Source organism: Battus philenor, unplaced genomic scaffold (genome assembly GCF_028537555.1).
Source record: "Battus philenor isolate CCGP_79_NKW_IND1 unplaced genomic scaffold, ilBatPhil1.0.hap1 SCAF_5, whole genome shotgun sequence".
NCBI lineage: Eukaryota > Metazoa > Arthropoda > Insecta > Lepidoptera > Papilionidae > Battus > Battus philenor.
This window is the reverse complement of record NW_027181715.1, coordinates 5,529,231-5,549,907: the sequence shown is the minus strand read 5'-3', so window position 1 is coordinate 5,549,907 and position 20,677 is coordinate 5,529,231. Positions and strand designations below refer to the sequence as shown.

Sequence of the window (20,677 nt, the reverse complement as noted above, 5' to 3'; positions counted from 1 at the left end):
GCGTAAATGACCTAAAGGATTGTTAAATAAATAATGTACTTGTGATGAGGCTCCTAAAGAAGTCCAGTTTTTAATAATTTTTAAACTGAAAAAAATGACGGTAATCATTTTTATCGTATTTATATCCGGGAACCATATTTCTCTATAACACAAAAACCTATCAATTCTTGCCTCAATCTGCTCCCAGTTGCGTACTAATACGATCATCATATTTGTTTCAGCTGTAAGGCTGCTAAAATAATAAATTATTTTTTTTACACTTCCATGCCAAGCAAACAACTTCATCGTCGTCATCATTTCAGCTACAGGACATAGACACCCCACATCCATCGTCTTCCGATGACCGTAACAAGGTTATTTGTTCACCTAATGGGTACATTTGCATAACAAAAGATGAGCCCTCGAAATGGTATTGTTAATTTGACTGGAACAAACAAGACCGTTGTAGGTCCGTTAGTCCGTGTGTCAAGGTTGACCTACTTTTAGACTACGTACTTTCCGTCGTTAGGCTTTGTTACTGTAATTGATTCAACCGACGATAGCAGACGATTGCAGCTAACGACCCAAGTTTACCCATCCACTGAACTAGCGCCCTGCTCCCTGATAAGATTTAACAATCAGTACGTCTAATTAGCAACGTTTCAAAGTAACTCGTAGCTTTGTTTAGTAATCGGAAAGTAAAAGCGATAAATTTTACTTGATTGCATCAAAAAAAATTGTTATTATATTAGACAGAATACTATATAAAAATTATATTATACTTCACACACAGAATAATTTACGTAACCTACCAGTATATATGTAAAAATATGTACATGTTCATGTTAATATATCGAACTATAAAATAAAGCAATAACCGTTAGCTTTAAGTGATATATGTTTAGTTATTTAAATTTAGAATGCGAACCATCTCTCATGTGCTCTTAATGAAAACGAATGTGCAGATGACTTGAACAGATATGTTGAATTGGATATGACTAATAGAAAGAAAGTTGAGGTATTCAACCTTTTCATAAAAATAAACATTTTTTATTTTATTATATACACAGCGTTTACGATGTACAGCGTAATTAAATAACAGTAATGTATATTTAATGTAATACTGCGAAAGTTGAAGACAATATGAAATATTTAAACTAAAAATAATTTAACAAAATAATTTTTTTTTTCGATTTTTAGAGGATTTGGTGTAATTTTCAGAAAAAAATACTTACTTTCTATGAAGATTTTTTCCAGGATTAAGTTTAAAAGGATAATAATTCAGATTTGGGCACACGTAACGGTGAATAAATGAGAGCCTTGATAAAATCCCTAAGTCACCGCTCTGCCATTTGGTACCCAGCGCCACCTGAACGCGTTGTCCATAACTATAGATCTAGTTTATTATGTGATATAGTATATTATGTGTTTCGCATTGTTTACCGCACGCGCATTTATCAGCGGGCTGGCGGGCGGTGCACTTTATTGCAAGCCTACTGCTGCATAGCGGAAGTAGCTATATATTAGTCCCTTTCTTGGTTAGGATGGACTTCCGCAAGGTAACGCCTGAATCTATTAGATATAATGATAAATTCATAAATGTTATGGGTCTTAACTACTTTTTGTATATTTTTCTGCTATTTCAATACGATGCTTAACAAATTTTTACTTATTTCGTTTTAAAATACAGATTTCGTGAAATGTTGATTACTCCGAACTGTTAATATTCTTCATTGTTTTGACACCAATACAATCGACATGTTAATTTGCGAAGCGATCTCTTACAACGCAGAGTAAAGTTTGCCAGTTGCGTCGACGTTCCTAAAGAGCGTCGACATGTGTTTGAAGCGGTTATCTTATAAGGACGAAACATCTCTATTTTAGCCTCCACCCGAGGTCGGCGGACGGGATGGGCCCTATTGTAAATAAAATCCAACCAAAATATTTACTTGGGCCGCAATGGCTACTCAGATAAGCGGGCGATGCATAATTCTTTTGTTTTTTATATTCGGCACAGGGAGAACCGACGGTGAGTAAGGATTGTTTGATAAATTTAAATACGTTTCTAACATTTCTGAACACTTGTGTAAGCATTCCTCTTTTAAATGGATTTATTTTATTATTCTGGGAGTAAATAAATCTCTTAGGAAAGTCTCAATCAGATATGAAACGTTGTTATCGATTTTTTTAGTTTTTATTTAGTTATAGGTAAATGTTATTTGTCCGTTAACCTTTATGGCTTCACCGGATTAACAAAGAGCTGAGGGTGTTTAGTCTAGACTTCGAAATTCTGTCTGGAGTGGAATTAGTTGGCTAAATGCCTATGAGTGATCGCAAGGGCCACTGAGAGGACACTTCGGCTTGATCTATCTTACGTTCAAGCATTACATGTAACAAGATAAGTCCTGCATAGTTTGTACTAAATTAACCAATTTTACACATAATTACGTCTTGTAAAAAATTATTTAAACAAACACTATGCATATGTATATTTAAGTTACTAACATGAGATGTTATGATCATATTTCCGAGGAAGGCTTAAAAATTTTAATAACTTGATAACTCTTCACAGATGAAGTAGAATTTTTTGACGTCTTATCGGTGATCCGCGATGTTGAACTGCCTGAAGGGGTGTCTAGGGTGCCAGGAAGATGTCAGGCAGCTTCCACTACCCCCGAACAGTATTCTGCTTTCGCCCTCAACGAGAATGCAACTCTTCACCAACTCGCTGCCGGCATGTTCTACAACACCTTCCCTGAAGACTTTTCTGTAATAGCTACCGTCCGATTACCAGGTAAGAAAATCATAACATTGCATCACTACTGCGTCATTGTAAAAAAGTTTACTCACAACAGTTATTTAAAATTTAATTTGTTACCCTAACTACTTGTTCTCGCGTTTTCAATTGATGCAATATAAATCGTATAAACAAAACAACACGACTAACGAGGTCCTTTTTTTTTAAATCAAAGCATCGTCATTATCGAATTTATGCGCTTTGATAAGTGTAATTTGTAAATTAAGATCTTAAGATATTTTAGAAATTAGGATCTTATTGACGAAACAAGAACAAAAAAAAGTGTGAAAATACTTCGTCGAGAATATAGTTGATACACGTAGTTGATTTCTTCTTGACCTATATAAGAAACCCATGCAATGGTGCAACAGCGACATTCAGAAACGTGATTAATTTAATTGACGTTACGTATCTCAATAAATTCTGTGTTAATGCGTATGCTTAAAACTGGGTCAATGACGATTTGACGATTCCACCCTTCAGCATACTTAACACTTCACTCTTTAACAAACCCTTTATTTTTATTTCATTAAAATTACTATACTATACTTTTCTTGGATATTAAAAATATGATTGTCAAATCAAAATGCGCAATTATTTGTTATACATATAAAATATGTTCACATTTACGAGGCCAAACAGAACTTTTATTACTGAAATTGCGCTTAAAAATGTAAACAAAACTGATTTCAATACTAATGGTCTTCCATATCGACGGTAAATCTTTTAATAACAAATCTTACTTATTTACGAATGCTAATCAAGTATAAAAATTTAAGAGGAGAGAAGTTCATAACTGTTTCTAACGGAATACTCATGCTGATAAAATTACTCGATAAAATTACTTGACTACTTATATACTCATAGGAAATATCATAAAGGTTTCCGACAGTCTTACGGCGTATCGAATGGCACGCTGTTTATTATGATGACTATTGTCAACGCGGTCTCCTGTTGCGGCAGGATTTCTCGAATTACGTCGTCAATTACAGCGGCGTTTTTGAAAGTGTATCGCATGTCAAATAAGACGTTTGTTCAAAGTGAATTCGCTTAATGCTTGGCGTTGGTCTGCTTATACTGTGACAGCAACAAATATTTTTATATTACTTTCGAACAAATCAGTATTAGGTACTCGTTGTAGAAAAGACTTAAAGGTTTTCCTCAGGTTTGGAGAGTGACAAAAAAAATTTAGATAACTTTTTGTTTAGGCACAGATCAAAATCCCTTGTTCGTATTATACTCGGACTCGGGCGATGAACAGCTGCAACTGGTAGTCGGCGAACTGATAGAATTATACTACGAAGACACTCGAGGCGACCCGCTGGATCATGAACTTCTTACCTACAGAGTCAATATTGCCGATGGCAGGTAAACTTCTTTGAATAAGTAACTTTAATGATTATTATATACATTAAAATATAGGTGATTGGTTACATTTGTAAAGCTTTATAGAGGTAAATGCATAGCTTATTTGTCATCAAAAAGCTGAAAAACCTTTTTATCTATTTTAATCATCCTGTATAAAGTGATAGCTCTGAAATATGCTAAATTAATTTATTTTTCAATTAGAACGCGACAGGCAAATAACTTCGGTGCAAAATCCACAGTGATAAATAGCAAGCCTTGATTTTAATACGTAGTAATTCGAATTTGAAAACGCTTTATCTTACTCTATTATCATTCCGTTATTTATTATTTATAAAATAATTGTTTTTTTTATCCTTTTAAAGCTTCAGCAGCTTTGGTGTATAACACTTTTTTTGTTATTTTAATGAAAGAGTTACAATTTTTTATAATAAATAAAATAAAAAAAGACTCAGGCTTATATCTGTCAGAATTAGTATTATGAATTTAAAAAATTAAAATTTAATATTGACTTATACAGTAGGCAGTAAACAACGCTAGTTATGATTAAAATGAGAGTATGTGAAAAACGAAAAGCCTCTGTTTGGAGAGGCAAGTATCACATGATCATTATTTTGACTTGTTCTGAAAACGGGAAAACCAAAATAATTTTCCACATCCCAAGTAAATTGTCTAATTATTAAGATCGCCTATAAAGCTTTATACTGGATACTTTTTACTTTCGGTGCATTTATAAGAAGCACTTAAAAAATTATATGTTGGTGCCAATATATTCGGAACGCCGTCGCATCTGTGATAATACGATGTCTCTGACACCCAAGTAAGTGTACAAATTTAATTTTATAATATAGGTGGCATCGAATCGGTCTCAGTGTAAAAGGCGATTCAGCAACTTTGCTTGTAGACTGCGAAATAAGAGAATCGCTGCCACTGAATCGTAGACCCGGCAGCACGTTTAATTTAGCTGGTGCTCTTGTTGTTGGCGCCCAAGTTACTCCGGATCAGTACTACGAGGTAAATAAACGAACCAGTCTTTCTTTAAATTTAATAGGCTTTTCCCATATACACTCACTTATACTCAAATTATGCTCGTAAATTAAATTGTATCCCAATTTCAAATTTTCAATCTAACTATCCTTTCCACTCCTTAGATGTACACTTCACAATGACTAGTGAACTATTTTGTATTGTTCCGACTATTCTGGCTAGGCAAGTACACGTCTAGAAATGTCTAATAATTAGAGTCATTATCCTAATTTTAAAGCATTTTATATGCATATAAAATCTTCAAATAGCTATATCTCTTTCCATTACAAATATTAACCAACAAAGAAAAAATTTACAAAATGAATTCTTACAAAGTACACGTCCACAGGGCGATATAGAACTTTTACAATTTGCTAATAAACCAGATGTCGCTTATGACCTATGCGTGACGTTGGCCCCTGATTGTAAAGAACTGGAATCACAATATTCAGGTTTGGTAACTGTTAAAGATGATAATATATTTGAAAACGAGATATCCAATAACAGAAGATATGGATACACATCGGTACGCGATTTAAACATTGTTCATATCCCGACTGATGAAAATGAAGAATCCTTAACAGATAAAAATGATGGAAAGCAATTGTTGGGTATAAAAAACCAATCAGAAGACCTTTGGGCAGCAGCAACAAAGGACCTGACAACATCGAAGCCTTTTTGGCCGGGTCCTGACGTTTTCGAACAAGTTGGACAATATGCTACTTCAACAGAAGGTAAGACAGGTTTTAAATTTTGATACAAAAATTAAATTTATTTATCTTTTATTGATTATAATTAAAATAGGATAATTACGTATAAATATTTTAATTTATCATTCAGCTTATGTAATAGATTTTCTTTTTTTGTGTGCAGATGAAAATAGCATCTTCGGAATATTTACGGATACCGTAGATTTTAATTCTACGCCCTTAAACAACTTAGAAATTAATGCTGCAGATGTGATATCAGTCACAACACCGAGGGTTTGTTAAATTTTAATTATCTTACTGAGTGAATATTATTTAAAGAATTTTTTGTTTGGTGCTGATAATGTAATTAAATGTTCAATATTAATCTCTGGCTTTGTATAGAAGCAATATTTGTTTAACACAATTATTTGATACATTCGTTTTACTTCGTGCTTACAGTCGATAAGACAAGACGCAATATATACTCAAAATATAACGTTTAATGTCACTGATGTCCCTTTTACACCGATTACTACAACTGAAGACTCAGACTGGCTCACACATCCGCCGGAAATTGACGAAGTAAGCATTTGTTCAAACTTTATTAAGTTACTAATCAACGATATAGTTAAAAGTAAGCTAAAGTTGAACAAACTCAATTTAAGATAAAAAAAAATTAAAAAACCTTCCAATTTTCCAGAGAAATTCATCAATAATTTATGATAACAATGACAATTACTACGATTATGGAGGCACGGGTATTTACCTCGGCCCACGTGGATATCCTGGCCCACCTGGTCCGCAAGGTCCTCGAGGGCCAAAAGGAGAACCTGGTAAACCTGGTGCGGAAGGTCAACAAGGTTATACAGGACCACCTGGACATGTCTTCGTTGTGCCAGTGAGTTCTCAACTACTTATAATTCATCGTCATCATCATTTCAACAGTAGGATGCCCATTACTGGTATGTCCTCCCCTATCCTTAGCTATAGATATCCTTTATCTGATTTTTTTTCACTTCGAAATCTATTGGATTATATATAAATATATATATAATCCAAAAGATTTCGAATTTCGACTTAGTTGGGGATGTCCCATACCAGAACCTCGAGGCTCCAGTGGCCATCTTTTCTGCGCGCTTAGATCATAAATGATGAATGCTTACACGATCCTGTATTGCCACATTTATTCTGTTTCCAAATATGTACCATTATATTCGGCGTAATATAAACTATCTTCTATAATTGTATAATAATATCAGTCTTTGTAATAAATAAAAAGTAATACAATGGTATCGTTTAAAAGTTGTAATTGTAAAACTTCTTTCCTTTTCATTGTAATTTTTTCTGAAAAAATACAGTGCGTTTTGTTCTGACATTTACATTAATGATCCTTATTCCAGTTACACCAATCAAATACTGATAAAGGGCCAGATGCTCAAGCAGAAGCTCTACGACAAATGCTTACACAACATATGGTTAGTATTGTTTTGCGGTATTTGACAGTCTAATCGAAAAAGAATATTCATTTATCCCACATAGAATCATTTATGACCACTAATGTAAATAATAACATTAAAAACTTGAATCAGATTGAAAGAGCAAAATAACATTGTTCAACTTAAAGCCATAACTTCTAAAATTAATTAAAACATTATAATTTTAAGTCATTATGTGAAAATGAATAAATACTGTATACAGTTACTCACAAAAGAGTTATAATATTATGAGACTACTAGAAAAAAATAAACGAAACTTATCTCTATTTCTAGTGTTAACTAATGTATTGGTTTTATCTGAATTTAAAGACTGCGATGAGAGGCGTGGATGGTCCCATGGGATTAACCGGACCGCCGGGACCAGAAGGTGACATCGGGCCCGAAGGACCAAAAGGGGAACAGGGTGAACAAGGAGAACCGGTAAGGTTTTTTTTATATAGACATGCTTTATTTTACTCAGATACTATTACTTTTTAATTCTACACGTGTTGATAATAAAAAAAAAATCTTTATATGTTTTCGACTGTCATCTATAAAAATAAAAACATAAAAATAATATTTTTTTAAAAAAAAATTAAGTCGTTGCTTCGAAAGATTACTTTGAACTGGAATTACTTCTTAGATATTAAAAATTTAATAAAAATAAGCATGTGTAGATAGGACTAAAATCAGAGCGTAATCGGTTAAAACAAGTTTTTGATATTACATTAGTACAAACCTGGACCTAAAAATTTAAATAAAAATATAGAGAAAAAGAATGATAAAACTGTGTACTCCGTAGAGTAAAAAATACATTTAATTTTGTCGCAAGAATTTAAAACGATTTATTCATCATAATTTAACATAAAAACAAAAATTAACAAAATAACAAAAATTAATTTAACAAAGAAACATTGTAATATTAAATTAACATTAAGCTTGTAATTTTTGAAAAACTTTTAATAATGTTTATGTATAGATCATTTTTATTTTATAATCTATTATTTTATGTACACATCAAGGGTCCACCAGGCTTAAGAGGGTTGCAAGGCCCACCAGGCAGAATCGGGAGACGAGGTCACCCTGGTAGAGATGGTGAAAGGGGATCACCTGGGGCACCTGGATCTAAAGGTGAACAAGGCTATCCAGGTCTTGCAGGTATGCCGGGAGACAAAGGTGAACGAGGAATTCCTGGGTTACAAGGTGAGACTGGAGCTTCCGGATTAGATGGACCACCGGGAGATGAAGGACCGCCCGGTCCACCAGGATTGTCTGGAGAACTGGTAAAAATTATTTTCAAATGTTATTAGAAAAAACTTCAAAGGTTAAATAAAATTTTCTTAAGAAATAAATCATTAACATCTTCGTCAATTACTTTCTGCGCTCATTTTAAGAAGATAAATTTGAAAATTAAAAATTAAAAAAAATGTGATATTAGCAGGATAATAACTGAATTTAACAGTTTTAAGAAGGCGATATAAAAGAAATATTCGAACTTTTTAGGGCCCTCGTGGATTCATGGGACCAAGAGGATTTCCAGGACTGATTGGATATCCAGGGATACCTGGTAATGAAGGACCTCAAGGAGTGAAAGGAGTTGCCGGGCAGCCTGGTCCACCAGGAATTCAAGGACAGCCTGGCGCAATGGGTTCTCCAGGATCTCCGGGACCACAAGGACCTATAGGAGCTCCAGGAATACAAGTAAATTATTTTAATGTTTTTTTTTTATCTCAATAGGGTCCAATATAACTTTATTATGGGTAATAAAACGGCATAGTTTTGTAACACTTTTATTTAATTGTCTTTTAGGGGGCACAGGGTAAACCAGGAATATCAGGACTTCCAGGACCAGAAGGATCTCCAGGGACACCAGGTAGCCCTGGACAACAAGGACCTCCGGGCGAAACAGGACTTCAAGGGCTACAGGTTTGCAGTAAATTAGGGTTCCATTTATCTGCAAATCAATTTAAACCTAACGTTATACCAGAACTTACACTCTATTAATAACATATTATAAAAATATGTACCACCCATCCGTAACAGTATGGTTAAGGATTTTTTAACTAAGCTGTATGTCTTCTCAGTATTATTTGAGGATGGAGAGGGATTTTCTTTACCTAAGGTATCCACTGAGAGAAAGACAGCTACATGGATTTTTTTTTCTAAAATTCCCTGAAAGTCATCTTCAATTATTTAAAGAGACCGCAGGATCTTGGCACATCTCATAGGAGCTCTATACCGCCCCTCGCCGTACCACAATAACACGAATAACTACTTCATCTTGCTGGACTCCTAGTATTCGCTGTTGTTATGATGAAAACCACCAAAGCCCGACTCCCCATCGCCAATTTTAATCGCCTTTTTGATGAAAAAGGCGATCTTCTTATAATCGACATACTACGCTAGCCCATTTCTAAAATTTCCTATAAAAAGTGTTTTAAATATAACCCTAGATTATTAAAATTAACTTTGTCTAAAGCAACCCTTTAAGAACAGCATTATAATCATTACCTAAAATACTCGTAGCGTTATGGCATAATTATATTCTGCAGTATTATCGACTCTACTATGAACAATAGCTCTAATTTCTATTTCCTCGAAACATACGAGTAGGTTAGACATTGCATGGCTAAAGAAAGTTATACTATCATACGTCAGATACAATATTACATTGTTTCCTACAGGGCATGTTAGGATTCCCTGGTCCACGTGGACCTAAAGGCGATGACGGACCTCGAGGTTTGCCTGGAGATAAAGGAGACAAAGGAATACGAGGTATGGTCAATTTTTTTTTCAATCAACAAGTCACAGCTTTTTATTAACATAGTTATCTCCTCAATATACAGGCATCGAAGGCGAGAAAGGAGAAATGGGATTGAAAGGCGAAAGAGGCCAAGCGGGAGAATCGGGTCCTCCGGGCATCGAAGGTCCGGAAGGCCAAAAGGTAAATTACTGTATCGAATAATGATGATTCTCGAAGATTCGAGTGTACTAGTTCTATAGAACTAGTTAATTGACGTATTCAATGTAAAGTACAATCTTTCTTTAAGGGGATGGAAGGTGCTCGCGGTGAAACTGGTTCCATTGGCCCCACAGGAGAAAAGGGTGCAACTGGGCCCCCTGGCTTAGCAGGATATCCTGGAAATCAAGGCGAAAAAGGTGATAAGGGAGCATCCGGTAGGAGAGGAAGAAGGGGAGCTAAAGGAGTTGTGGTAAAATTGTTTGAGCATAACATTGTACGCCGACTTTAGAATTAGTTTTCTTTTTAAACATAATTTTATTTATAATAATTTTTAGTGATTATTATTAAATTATAAATTATTAATAATCAATTGACTGCAAATGTATTCGAAGAATTTTTTTACAGGGAATGATAGGAATTCCTGGTGATAGAGGCGAGACGGGACCGAGAGTAAGAGACTTAAATTTTTTTGTGAGAGTTTTATATTTGAGAACACATAATAGATTACATTAATTCTCTCTAGGGTTATAGAGGACCAAGAGGTCGTCGTGGATCGGACGGGCCGCCAGGTCCTAAAGGCGATACAGGGCAACCTGGGCCACCAGGTTCTGTAGGTGAACGAGGTCCACAGGGTCTTGAAGGCACGCGTGGGTTCCCAGGTGCTATTGGACCACCAGGATCGGATGGAAAATCTGGATTGCCCGGTCCTCCCGGAGAACGTGGTCCAGTGGTAGGTTTCTTGATTGTATAAACATCAAGGAAAACTTTTTAATACTCATTATACATTAACCAGCCCATTACATTGTATTAAAAATGAATCAGCTAACGTGTTTCGTAATACATAATACGGCTCGCCCAATTTGGCTACGTTTCATTTTAATATTCTTGTTGAGGCACGACGATGGTTTATATAGAAGGGATAAATGTATCATTTGCAAGAAAAATATTAAAAAACAACACGTTTTTTGTCGTAAAAACTATTGAGGGAATTATAACACTTGTCCTTTCGCGTATCAATTGTATAATTGTGTAGATTTCAATGTTTCATAATCACTTTATTATTTGCAATGCACGATGTAGGTAGCTTGCTATTGGAAGTAATTGTTGTTTATTATTAAGACATTAAGTCAAGTGAAAAACGTAATAATATAACGTATTTTTTTAGACTATGACAAGCTTTTTAAACTACATACGCTTTCAAAGCAGCTAGTATTAATTTTTTTGTGACATTAATTTGCTTTATTATTAATTTACATATTGCCGCTAGAAGAGAATTAAATTCATGTTTAATTGTTATTGTTCAGGGTGAAACTGGTAAACCTGGTTTGCCGGGCCCTCCTGGAGCAGTCGGTCCACAAGGAGCGAATGGAGAGTTAGGACCACCTGGAATACAAGGAGCGTCAGGAGTACCAGGAATGCCAGGTGAAGTCGGTGCTCCGGGTGAGATGGGAAAAGAAGGACCCCCTGGAATGCCTGGCTCAGAAGGAAAACCGGGGCCCGTTGGTTCACAAGGCCCACCTGGACATCAAGGAGATCCTGGATTACCTGGCACACCTGTTAGTTACATTATGCTCAATACGCAAAATACACAAAAATAAAAGTTGAAAAATCCTACTAGACTATCCCACTAGAGCGCATGTGTCATGAATAATAAATGACTCAAAAGAAAATAAAGCGAATACATGAAAAAAAAGTGTTTTTCAGTCAAGTATTTACTTTATTTTTAGAGATATAATTATACTTTTACATATTTAAAAAAAAGTAAAAAAGCTCTTTGAAATAATGTGTGTAGTTCTCTTTTAAAGTATTTGGTTACACGTTTAGTGAAACTTCAGTTCATGTGACGTGTTTAAGGGATCACCGGGTTCGAAAGGAGACATGGGGCCTACTGGCCCACCTGGTATTAGAGGTAACAAGGGAGAGCAAGGTGAACCAGGCCAGGAAGGGCCCCAAGGTTCTACAGGACGAGAAGGCCCCCGCGGGCCTCCGGGTCCCGGTGGGCAGAAAGGAGAAATTGGGGAACCAGGACCTATTGGTATGCATTTTTATTAAGTACAACTTATTAATAGTACTACTTGAATTTTTATCTCTATGACCCTCTATTATAACATCGTTTACTATCCTTTACAGGATCCTTTTATACTTCACATTATATATCTTCTTTGCTTCTTATGTGTCAGTTACATTCACAATAGTGGCGTAGCAGAAGAAGAGTGTGTTTGTATTTACACATCGCTTATCTTTCTCCTATTTCCCTTATGGTTCCGTCTGTAAGAAATTGTCTTGAGTGATAGGACCGCCATTTGCTTAGTAATTATTAATCAATGTATTATAATATGTTTTTTTTTTGGTAACATGTACGAATTAGACTATTAAATTTTAAAAATAATATCTATAATATATTTGTAAAGGTCCTGTTGGCCGCGATGGATTACCTGGACCAAGAGGCCTCACCGGTGCGCCTGGTCCAGTAGGACCACCAGGTGAAGATGGAGATAAAGGCGAAAGTGGCCCTCCCGGAGAAAAGGGTTTTAAAGGTGCTACTGGAGAAGCGGTAAGAGCTTAAAACAATTTTAGTATGGAATTTTAACATAATACACCAGACATTTCAAAACTTATACTATAATTTTATCATCACTATCATCATTTATGTCATAGAGTGTTCACTGTTGAACATACGCCTCCTCTATAGATTTTTAACAGGACCAAAAGTGGGCAGCATCTAATGTCTCCGACGACCTTAACAAGGTCATCTGTTTATCTTTTCGTCCCAACTCACTGCCACTTCAACTTACCAATCCTTCAGGGATCTCCTCATTGCTGATTCGATCTCATAAAGAAATCACGAGCATAGCCCTCCCCATGGCTCGTTAAACGACAAGTGGTCTCTCACTCTATTTGTTAACGTCATTCTATATGCTGAGGTATAATTGAGGTATAACCATTTCACACTGACATAAAGTGTGATTGTAAAACTTTACTTTACCTAAAAATTATGAACTAAGTATTTTCACAGTATACTGTATTCTTGTTTTACGTGTGAGAAATGCCCCTACATACTTGCCCTGGAAGCAAGCCATGACTTGCTTATATCGGATTTACACCGATTTCAGCCTTCGAGATGTTCCTTTTCAATAAAGTCACAGGTTCCCAGTTAGCATTACACCATGGGCGACCAGACCAGGTAACTGCTAAATCAAATAATAATTACATTTTCAGGGTCCTCAAGGATCGCCTGGAATACAAGGTTTACGCGGAGAGATTGGGCCAGTTGGTTTACCCGGAGAAAAAGGGCAACAAGGCGACCCTGGACCACCTGGAATAAATGGCGCAGATGGAGTACGTGGGCCACAAGGTCCTCCAGGTCCAACCGGTCTCCAGGGAGAAAAGGGACAACCAGGAATTCGGGGGGATAAGGGAGACAATGGACCTATCGGTAAAATTCCCAAAGTATCTAGTTTAATCATTTTTTTACATAAAAGATGAAACGCCAAATATGTTTGTTGCTAGTCGCATCTGCCGTGAAAAGCTTGAGCGAATTTTTGTCCATATTTTCATTAAAGCAAGAGAAAAGTAATTATAAGAGAAAATATGGAAAAATTACTACTATATATGTAAACAGAGCTTTGCCATTTCCACATAAATGACCGAATAAATAAAAACACTTATTAATTTGCCAAATATTATACGTCAATAAAATAAAAAGCGGTAGACGATAAATTATCATCGCTTCGTTTTCAACTACATAACACAAGAAACAACTTTTGTCTAGGGCCAAGCGGTCCACCTGGTCTGACCGGACCACAAGGACGAAGAGGTGCAAAAGGAATTCAAGGGGAACCAGGACAACAAGGTGCAGAGGGACAACGAGGAGAAATTGGGAGTTCCGGCGTTCCAGGACCACCGGGCCCTCCGGGACCTGAAGGAAAATTGGTGATTATTAAAAATTAAAACGCAATTTCGCAATGATGATAATTATTTTCATCACGACAGCCGAAAAAAAGTATAAGCCCGTCTGTGCTGCCTGTCCTGAGCTTGACTATTACTACAAAATTCAAAAAATCATCCTATTAAATTTCTAACACAAATAAAAAATAAAAACTAGTCAGCCGTCGTGCGTTATTGTTAATTGCTTAAATTACTTTTATGTTAAGCTCGTTTATTCTTCTACCGTTTATTGGCAGAGACTTTTAAACTCGCGTATAACTACATGATTGACCATTATATTTATGGTTATTGCTGAGCTTTTCATTTTTGTTTTCACTTATTACATATTACGACATTTTCATTGTACTGTCCATTTTCTTGTATCTACACCTTACCTAATAGACAACCCTATTTACACTTACTTTTTAGCCCTATTCTCGTTTTAATTCTTATAGCTTTAATGATTAGCGGCAAAAAAGTCAAATTATTACTTTATAATCATTAGTAGTAAAATATTTTTCCGTAATAAGGCAAAGAGAATATTATAAATAATAATTTGTTTCTAATTATACAACTTAATTAATTAATAAATTACAAGCATAATTGCTTCTGTCTAGGGACCCAGAGGCGCTGTTGGTCCAAAAGGTGAAGATGGTCCTATAGGCTTACAAGGCGAACCAGGACCAAAAGGACCAGTGGGTCCAGAGGGACCTAAAGGTGATGCAGGTCCTGCAGGGTTTCCAGGTGAAAGAGGAGAGCCAGGTCCACAAGGAATAAAAGGAGAGCCTGGTGCTGATGGTCCTGAGGGTAGTACTGGTGTTCCAGGACCAGCTGGGCCAGTTGGGCCAATAGGAAAACCAGGAGATGCAGGGTTACCGGGAAGTCCAGTAAGTACATGTGAATATGTCAAACTAAGACATAACAATAATTAAAGACCTGTTGAACTCAATAGAGGAAAAAAAAATACTATTTATAAAAAATAAAAAGTCAACTTTGATTTAAACAAACGTACGTTTGCATTTTAGGGTGCAGAAGGTCAAGCAGGCGTCCAAGGGAGTCCGGGCATTCCTGGAGAAAAAGGTGACATAGGCCCCAAGGGAGCTATTGGAGAACCTGGTCCGATTGGACCACCGGGGCCACCGGGTCTAGAAGGTCAACGCGGTCTTAGAGGAACACCAGGCGCGAATGTAAGATGATGTTCATGACTCTAAATATAAACTTCTAATAGCACATTATCTTCAATAAATTCGATCATGAAAAGGATCTAGTCCTTGTAATTTTTTTTGGTAATCGTTAGACTTTAGTTCTGTTCGAAATTAGTCAGGACAGGACAGACAATTAAGAAATAAAAGAAAAACTATCGTTTATGGTTTTTGTAAGTTTTTGTTCAGATAATACATGCATAGATAATCTGTTTATTAAGCAATTATAATTTTAGGGCGAAGTAGGCGCTCCTGGGCTCATGGGACCTGGAGGTCCACCGGGCAAACCCGGACAATCGGGAGCGCCAGGAATAAAAGGCGACAAGGGAAATAAAGGACCAAAAGGGCATATTGGAGAATCAGGAGTGATGGGTGTAAAAGGTGATCAAGGTGAACGAGGAGCTCAAGGTCCTCCGGGGCCTGCAGGACCACCAGGGCCTAAAGGGGATTTAGTAAGTGTGTCCCTGATGTATCATAACTAATCATATTTATTTATTTATTGCATTGGAAATCTATGGGAAGGCATATGCCCAGCTATTGGTCTTATAAGGCTGAATGATGAGCTGCCCAAACAGACTCAATACTATCAAAAATCACGTCCAAAAAAAAACTTTCTGGTTATTAATGAACAATAATGAGTTTATATTACGAACACTACAAGAATTTAGCAGTAAAAACACTTTTCTTGTTAACCATCGTGTTACTGACATGTTACTTTTAATTGATATCATATGTTTAACACCTATTCTTCTAGTTCTTTCTCTTTTCTCTGAACTTTTTCTATTTTTTCTCACAATATGAATCTTCCTCGTACGTTGAAAAATAAAATAAAAATTGGCTGATACATTCACTAGTTTTGCGCTTAGCAATACAATAAAAAAACAAACCTGTTAATAACAATTACATATATTTATATTGAAAAATATTAAATTCTTCCAATTTTATAGGGAGCGGTTGGCTTGATCGGAATAAAGGGAGAAATAGGACCTGCTGGTCCACCTGGTCCAGAAGGTCCTTTAGGCCCTAAAGGACAAAGTGGTACTGATGGAAGACCAGGTCTGCCTGGGCCCCCGGGACCTCCTGGACCACCAGGGCCGCCTGCACCGGCACCTCATCTACCACCCGAACTATTTACATCGTATAGAAGACGCAGAAGCGCTGATTTTAATTCCTTAGAATCAGCCACAGAAGACAACCAAGAAGATAATCAAGACGGTAGTAAAACACCGCTTCTCTTTTTAACAAAAATTTTTGCTATAACGAAAAGTTATACGAATTTATCACTTTAGCCATTGTATATATACTTGAAATATCGTAAAAAGAAATATATTTAAAATTCCGAACGATTAGGCGTCGTAATGTACTGGGGACATATATAGTAAGAGCGTATAGGTCACAAGAAAACCTCTCTCTGAAATAAAATGAAATACTGTTATCGGATAAGGAATCCTTTTACGAAATACTTTTAATGACAGAATTATGTGGCTATCTATATAATACTGTCTTATTGTACTTAAAGCATTACACGAAGTACGTCGTTTGCCAACAAGATGTTTATTCTCTCTTCTCTAAGTGTGTCGTCGGTCAGGACGCATGAGTTATATGTAAACTTAAAGTGTGGCAGCGTTAACTGAGAGACTACCTCCAACTATAACAGAACTAACTGTCACCTCGAACTCGGTAAAACTGTAAATGTCAACAAATAATGTTTGTTTGTGAAATAATTTTGTTGTTGGCATTTTTGACCAGAACAGACCATTTACCAGTCAAATGACTACCCTACTACTACCCCTACTAACCCTTGTCTCGTTGCCTTGTGGTATTTACGTAACCGTTTAACATTTAATATGTTTATTCGTTGTTTTTTTAAGATGAAGAAATAGAATGGGCACGCGAGATTATGACCGGAGTTCTGGCGGCACGTGCTGCCTTAGAATCAAGCAAACGTCCGTGGGGTACACATTCGAACCCAGCGCTCTCGTGTAGAGACCTCCGAAATTCACATGTTAATTTAACCGACGGTAAGTATATACAAACCTCCTAAAAAGTATATACAACCTCATCATCTTAACCCCGCGAAAGTGACGACATCAACAGTCATTTATACCATACCATACATGCATATTTTAATAATAATTAATGTTTATACGTATAAAAACTTTAAAAAAGTGAATGTATGGCTTGTCATCAAAAGTTTGTAAGCTTTTAAACCTTTTTCAAATCAAATATATTAAGCGATCATTCGGATATCAGAATCAAAACGTAGATAACTTCAATGTCTATAACTTCAATGCAGTCTGCCAGGATAAATAGTAAACAACAATTAATTATAGTACGCAGTAATTCGAATTTTGAAATCACTTTTCATTGCTTTATTTTTATTTCTCATGACGTCATTCATTATCCCTGAATCCATTGATTTTAATAGGGTTTACAATACATTAATTGGCTGCAAATGAGCTATACATTCATGCCTTTACAGCTATTAACCATCACCTTGTATATAACAGTAAGTTTGTTATAAATAAAAATATATAAAATCAAAATTACTACAGTTATTAGGTATTTAATATCAATGTAATTTTTTAAACATATATAATAATAAAACAGTGTGGCTAGACCAATCTGTATACAAATATAATATACAGTAAATGTCACAAAAACACTATTTAAAGGGTCAAAGTAACATAGGAGTTTTGGAAATCTTAAGTTATGGAAATTAACACAACTTTAACTACTAATTCCTGGTTAAAAATAAAATAAAGTATGTAATTCAGAAAAAATAATGTTCAAAAATAATATAATTATTATATAACAAGATTAACAAATATATTTCGTGAACAGTAATTATTTCCTCAATTCTCTGAAATACATTAAACAGGGGCAGCAAGCTAAATTTTACGATTATTTGCTTTAAAAAGTAAATCTCCGAACAGGAACATCTGAGCCGCCTTGTCATGATTTATGTATTTTAACTAAGTTTGTTTTAAGGACATCTAATCTTCTGTTTGCACACTTTATGAATAAATATTTTAGTCAACTTATCATTAAAATAATTTCAACCCATTTATATACTAGCTGTCCTATACCCGCTACGCGAATTAATCGATCTCTCTCAAAACTCTTGCTGATTAAATTTTGTAAAGTCCGTTCTTAGCGAACCTCTACTTGGGAAAAGGTATTAATATTGATTTGCAAGTTTCTAAGGGACCGTGTCCTAGATATAGTGATAAGTCAGTACGTAGATAGAATTACATACGTCATATAGATGTAAATAGATGTATGACTATATATAGCCAATATTTGTATAATGGTGTAGTAATCTTTATTTTAGCTACAATCTTACCTTTTCGTCATCATTATAATACTAAAGTATTTTTATTAATTATCTGTGCTTTTAAAAGTGATGGCGGAAATCTACCTCTTGTATCTAAAGATATATAGGTGATAATTTATGTTCCTATCCTTTCAGGATTCTATTGGATAGATGCCAGAGGCGGTGGTACAAGCGGCCATCCAATGCGCGTGTTCTGCAAAGGGCATTACACTTGTGTATATCCCGATAAAATGGACAACATTGAAACTTACATGACGCACGACACAGTGCAGAAGTTTTCTCAGATTGATAACGGGCACCGAGTCAGTATTTTACATTTTTCACATAATCACATGTTTTATGTTACATGTACTATCTAAATCAGCCAAAGCTGGTTGTAGCGTTTTGAGTGCCCCGGGAAAATAAAAAAATTAACACCTTTTCTTACAAAATTTGTTACAAATCTAAATTACACAATAAACACTGTCTTAAAAATTATTTATTTAAAAAATAACATAATAGTAAATTTCTTACATGTGAATATCCAAACGAGCGCATTTCATCAATTTTGAAAAGTAAATTATGCTATTGCATACGTGTGATATACAAGATTTTTATTAAGCTATTTTTCAAAATTTAATACCAATTTCTTTTTATATCGGCGCTTCTCAAAATTTGACTTATCCGCCACTAAAATCGGCCTTTTATAACTTCCGACAAAATACGTCTATTCTACCTATAGAGCATTCATCAATTAAACATTAACATTTTTTATAGATTTCATATGATAATAATGGTGTTGGCTCGATTCAAATGCGTTTCTTAAAATTGCTGTCACATGGTGCTCGGCAGAACTTTACATATTCATGCCTCGGAACTACTGTTATACAAAGGTAAATTATAATGAAACATATTATAATTCATTAATACAAAAAAATACCATTTTGTAACGTGACAAAGTTAAAACTTTTTTCTTTCTTCTTCCTTTTTTAATTTTTGTATCCATTAATTATTAACAATACGATGATATTTTCAGATCCGATATTCCTCCCGACTTAATACGATCCAATGCCATAAAGTTGTATGGACAAAATTCGGTAGAATTTAAAGAACCACAGCTTATAAAGGACGACTGTCAGGTTAGTATTTTACGAATAATAGATAACTGAATTAAAACTCATGGTACTGATCTTTTGTATTACTGGTTATAATTTCACAGTCCATATATTTAAGAATTATTAATAATAGAAAACTGTTAACGATTCCATTTAATTTTTTTTATAAACATTGAATAACTGTGAATAATAATGATGACATAGAGCACATGATCATTACTATTGGTCGACTTATAAATGTTATATTTTTATTATCTCCAAATGTTGGGATATCTTTTGAAGAATCTGTATCTGGAGACCAATAGAACTGCTGTCATAAAATATGTCGCGTAGATAACTTGTAGTACTTTTAAGGATGATAATCAAAAAAATAGTGCCTTCGGTTACCACTTATTGCTAATTAAACACGAGAACAAATGATCAATTTACAACTTTTTAGATTATATTTTAATAAAAATATTGAATCTTATATAAGAGTAATATTATTAAAATGCTACAAAAAATTGACTAGAAAATATTGTATTTACAGGAAGGTAAAGGTGACATTGTGTTTGAAGTTAAAACATCCCGCATAGACCGACTTCCAATTAGTGATTTCCAACCGCTGTCGTTTGTTGACGGCGAACACCAGTTTTCATTTGTCATTGGGCCAATTTGCTTTTCGTAATTGACAATTAGAGACAATTTTGCAATTATGTACTTAAGATAGATTTTTGTATATATTGTAAATAAACTTTGTGACGACCACGATTTTCGTTTCATTTCAATAAATGCTTACATTCTACTCGGCATAATTATAAAAACCTAATAACCTAAATAAAGAA

At 35.0% G+C, this 20,677-nt stretch overlaps 1 protein-coding gene across 1 annotated transcript; it reads left to right on the top strand.

The window, feature by feature from the left end:
- The first annotated feature begins 1,806 nt into the window (after positions 1 to 1,806).
- On the top strand, positions 1,807 to 20,592 carry LOC137929878 (collagen alpha-1(XI) chain-like). Its single transcript, XM_068773003.1, has 32 exons — positions 1,807 to 2,008; positions 2,552 to 2,773; positions 3,985 to 4,144; positions 4,993 to 5,155; positions 5,517 to 5,901; positions 6,041 to 6,150; positions 6,316 to 6,438; positions 6,557 to 6,754; positions 7,257 to 7,331; positions 7,662 to 7,772; positions 8,354 to 8,614; positions 8,835 to 9,032; positions 9,141 to 9,257; positions 10,016 to 10,106; positions 10,178 to 10,275; positions 10,382 to 10,543; positions 10,699 to 10,743; positions 10,817 to 11,023; positions 11,598 to 11,849; positions 12,148 to 12,328; positions 12,705 to 12,847; positions 13,513 to 13,729; positions 14,066 to 14,226; positions 14,838 to 15,107; positions 15,246 to 15,407; positions 15,659 to 15,874; positions 16,370 to 16,637; positions 17,294 to 17,443; positions 18,895 to 19,061; positions 19,516 to 19,631; positions 19,775 to 19,877; positions 20,383 to 20,592. The coding sequence occupies exons 1-32, from the start codon at positions 1,939 to 1,941 to the stop codon at positions 20,518 to 20,520; spliced, it is 5,340 nt and encodes a 1,779-aa protein (XP_068629104.1). The 5' UTR covers positions 1,807 to 1,938; the 3' UTR covers positions 20,521 to 20,592.
- The last annotated feature ends 85 nt before the right edge of the window (positions 20,593 to 20,677 follow it).

Excerpts from the sequence above, each read along its gene's own strand:
- LOC137929878 (XM_068773003.1), top strand. The coding sequence starts at position 1,939 with ATGGCTACTCAGATAAGCGGGCGATGCATAATTCTTTTGTTTTTTATA. Across the intron at positions 6,439-6,556 it reads ATCCGCCGGAAATTGACGAA|AGAAATTCATCAATAATTTA; the intron begins GTAAGCATTTGT and ends CCAATTTTCCAG. Across the intron at positions 14,227-14,837 it reads CGGGACCTGAAGGAAAATTG|GGACCCAGAGGCGCTGTTGG; the intron begins GTGATTATTAAA and ends GCTTCTGTCTAG.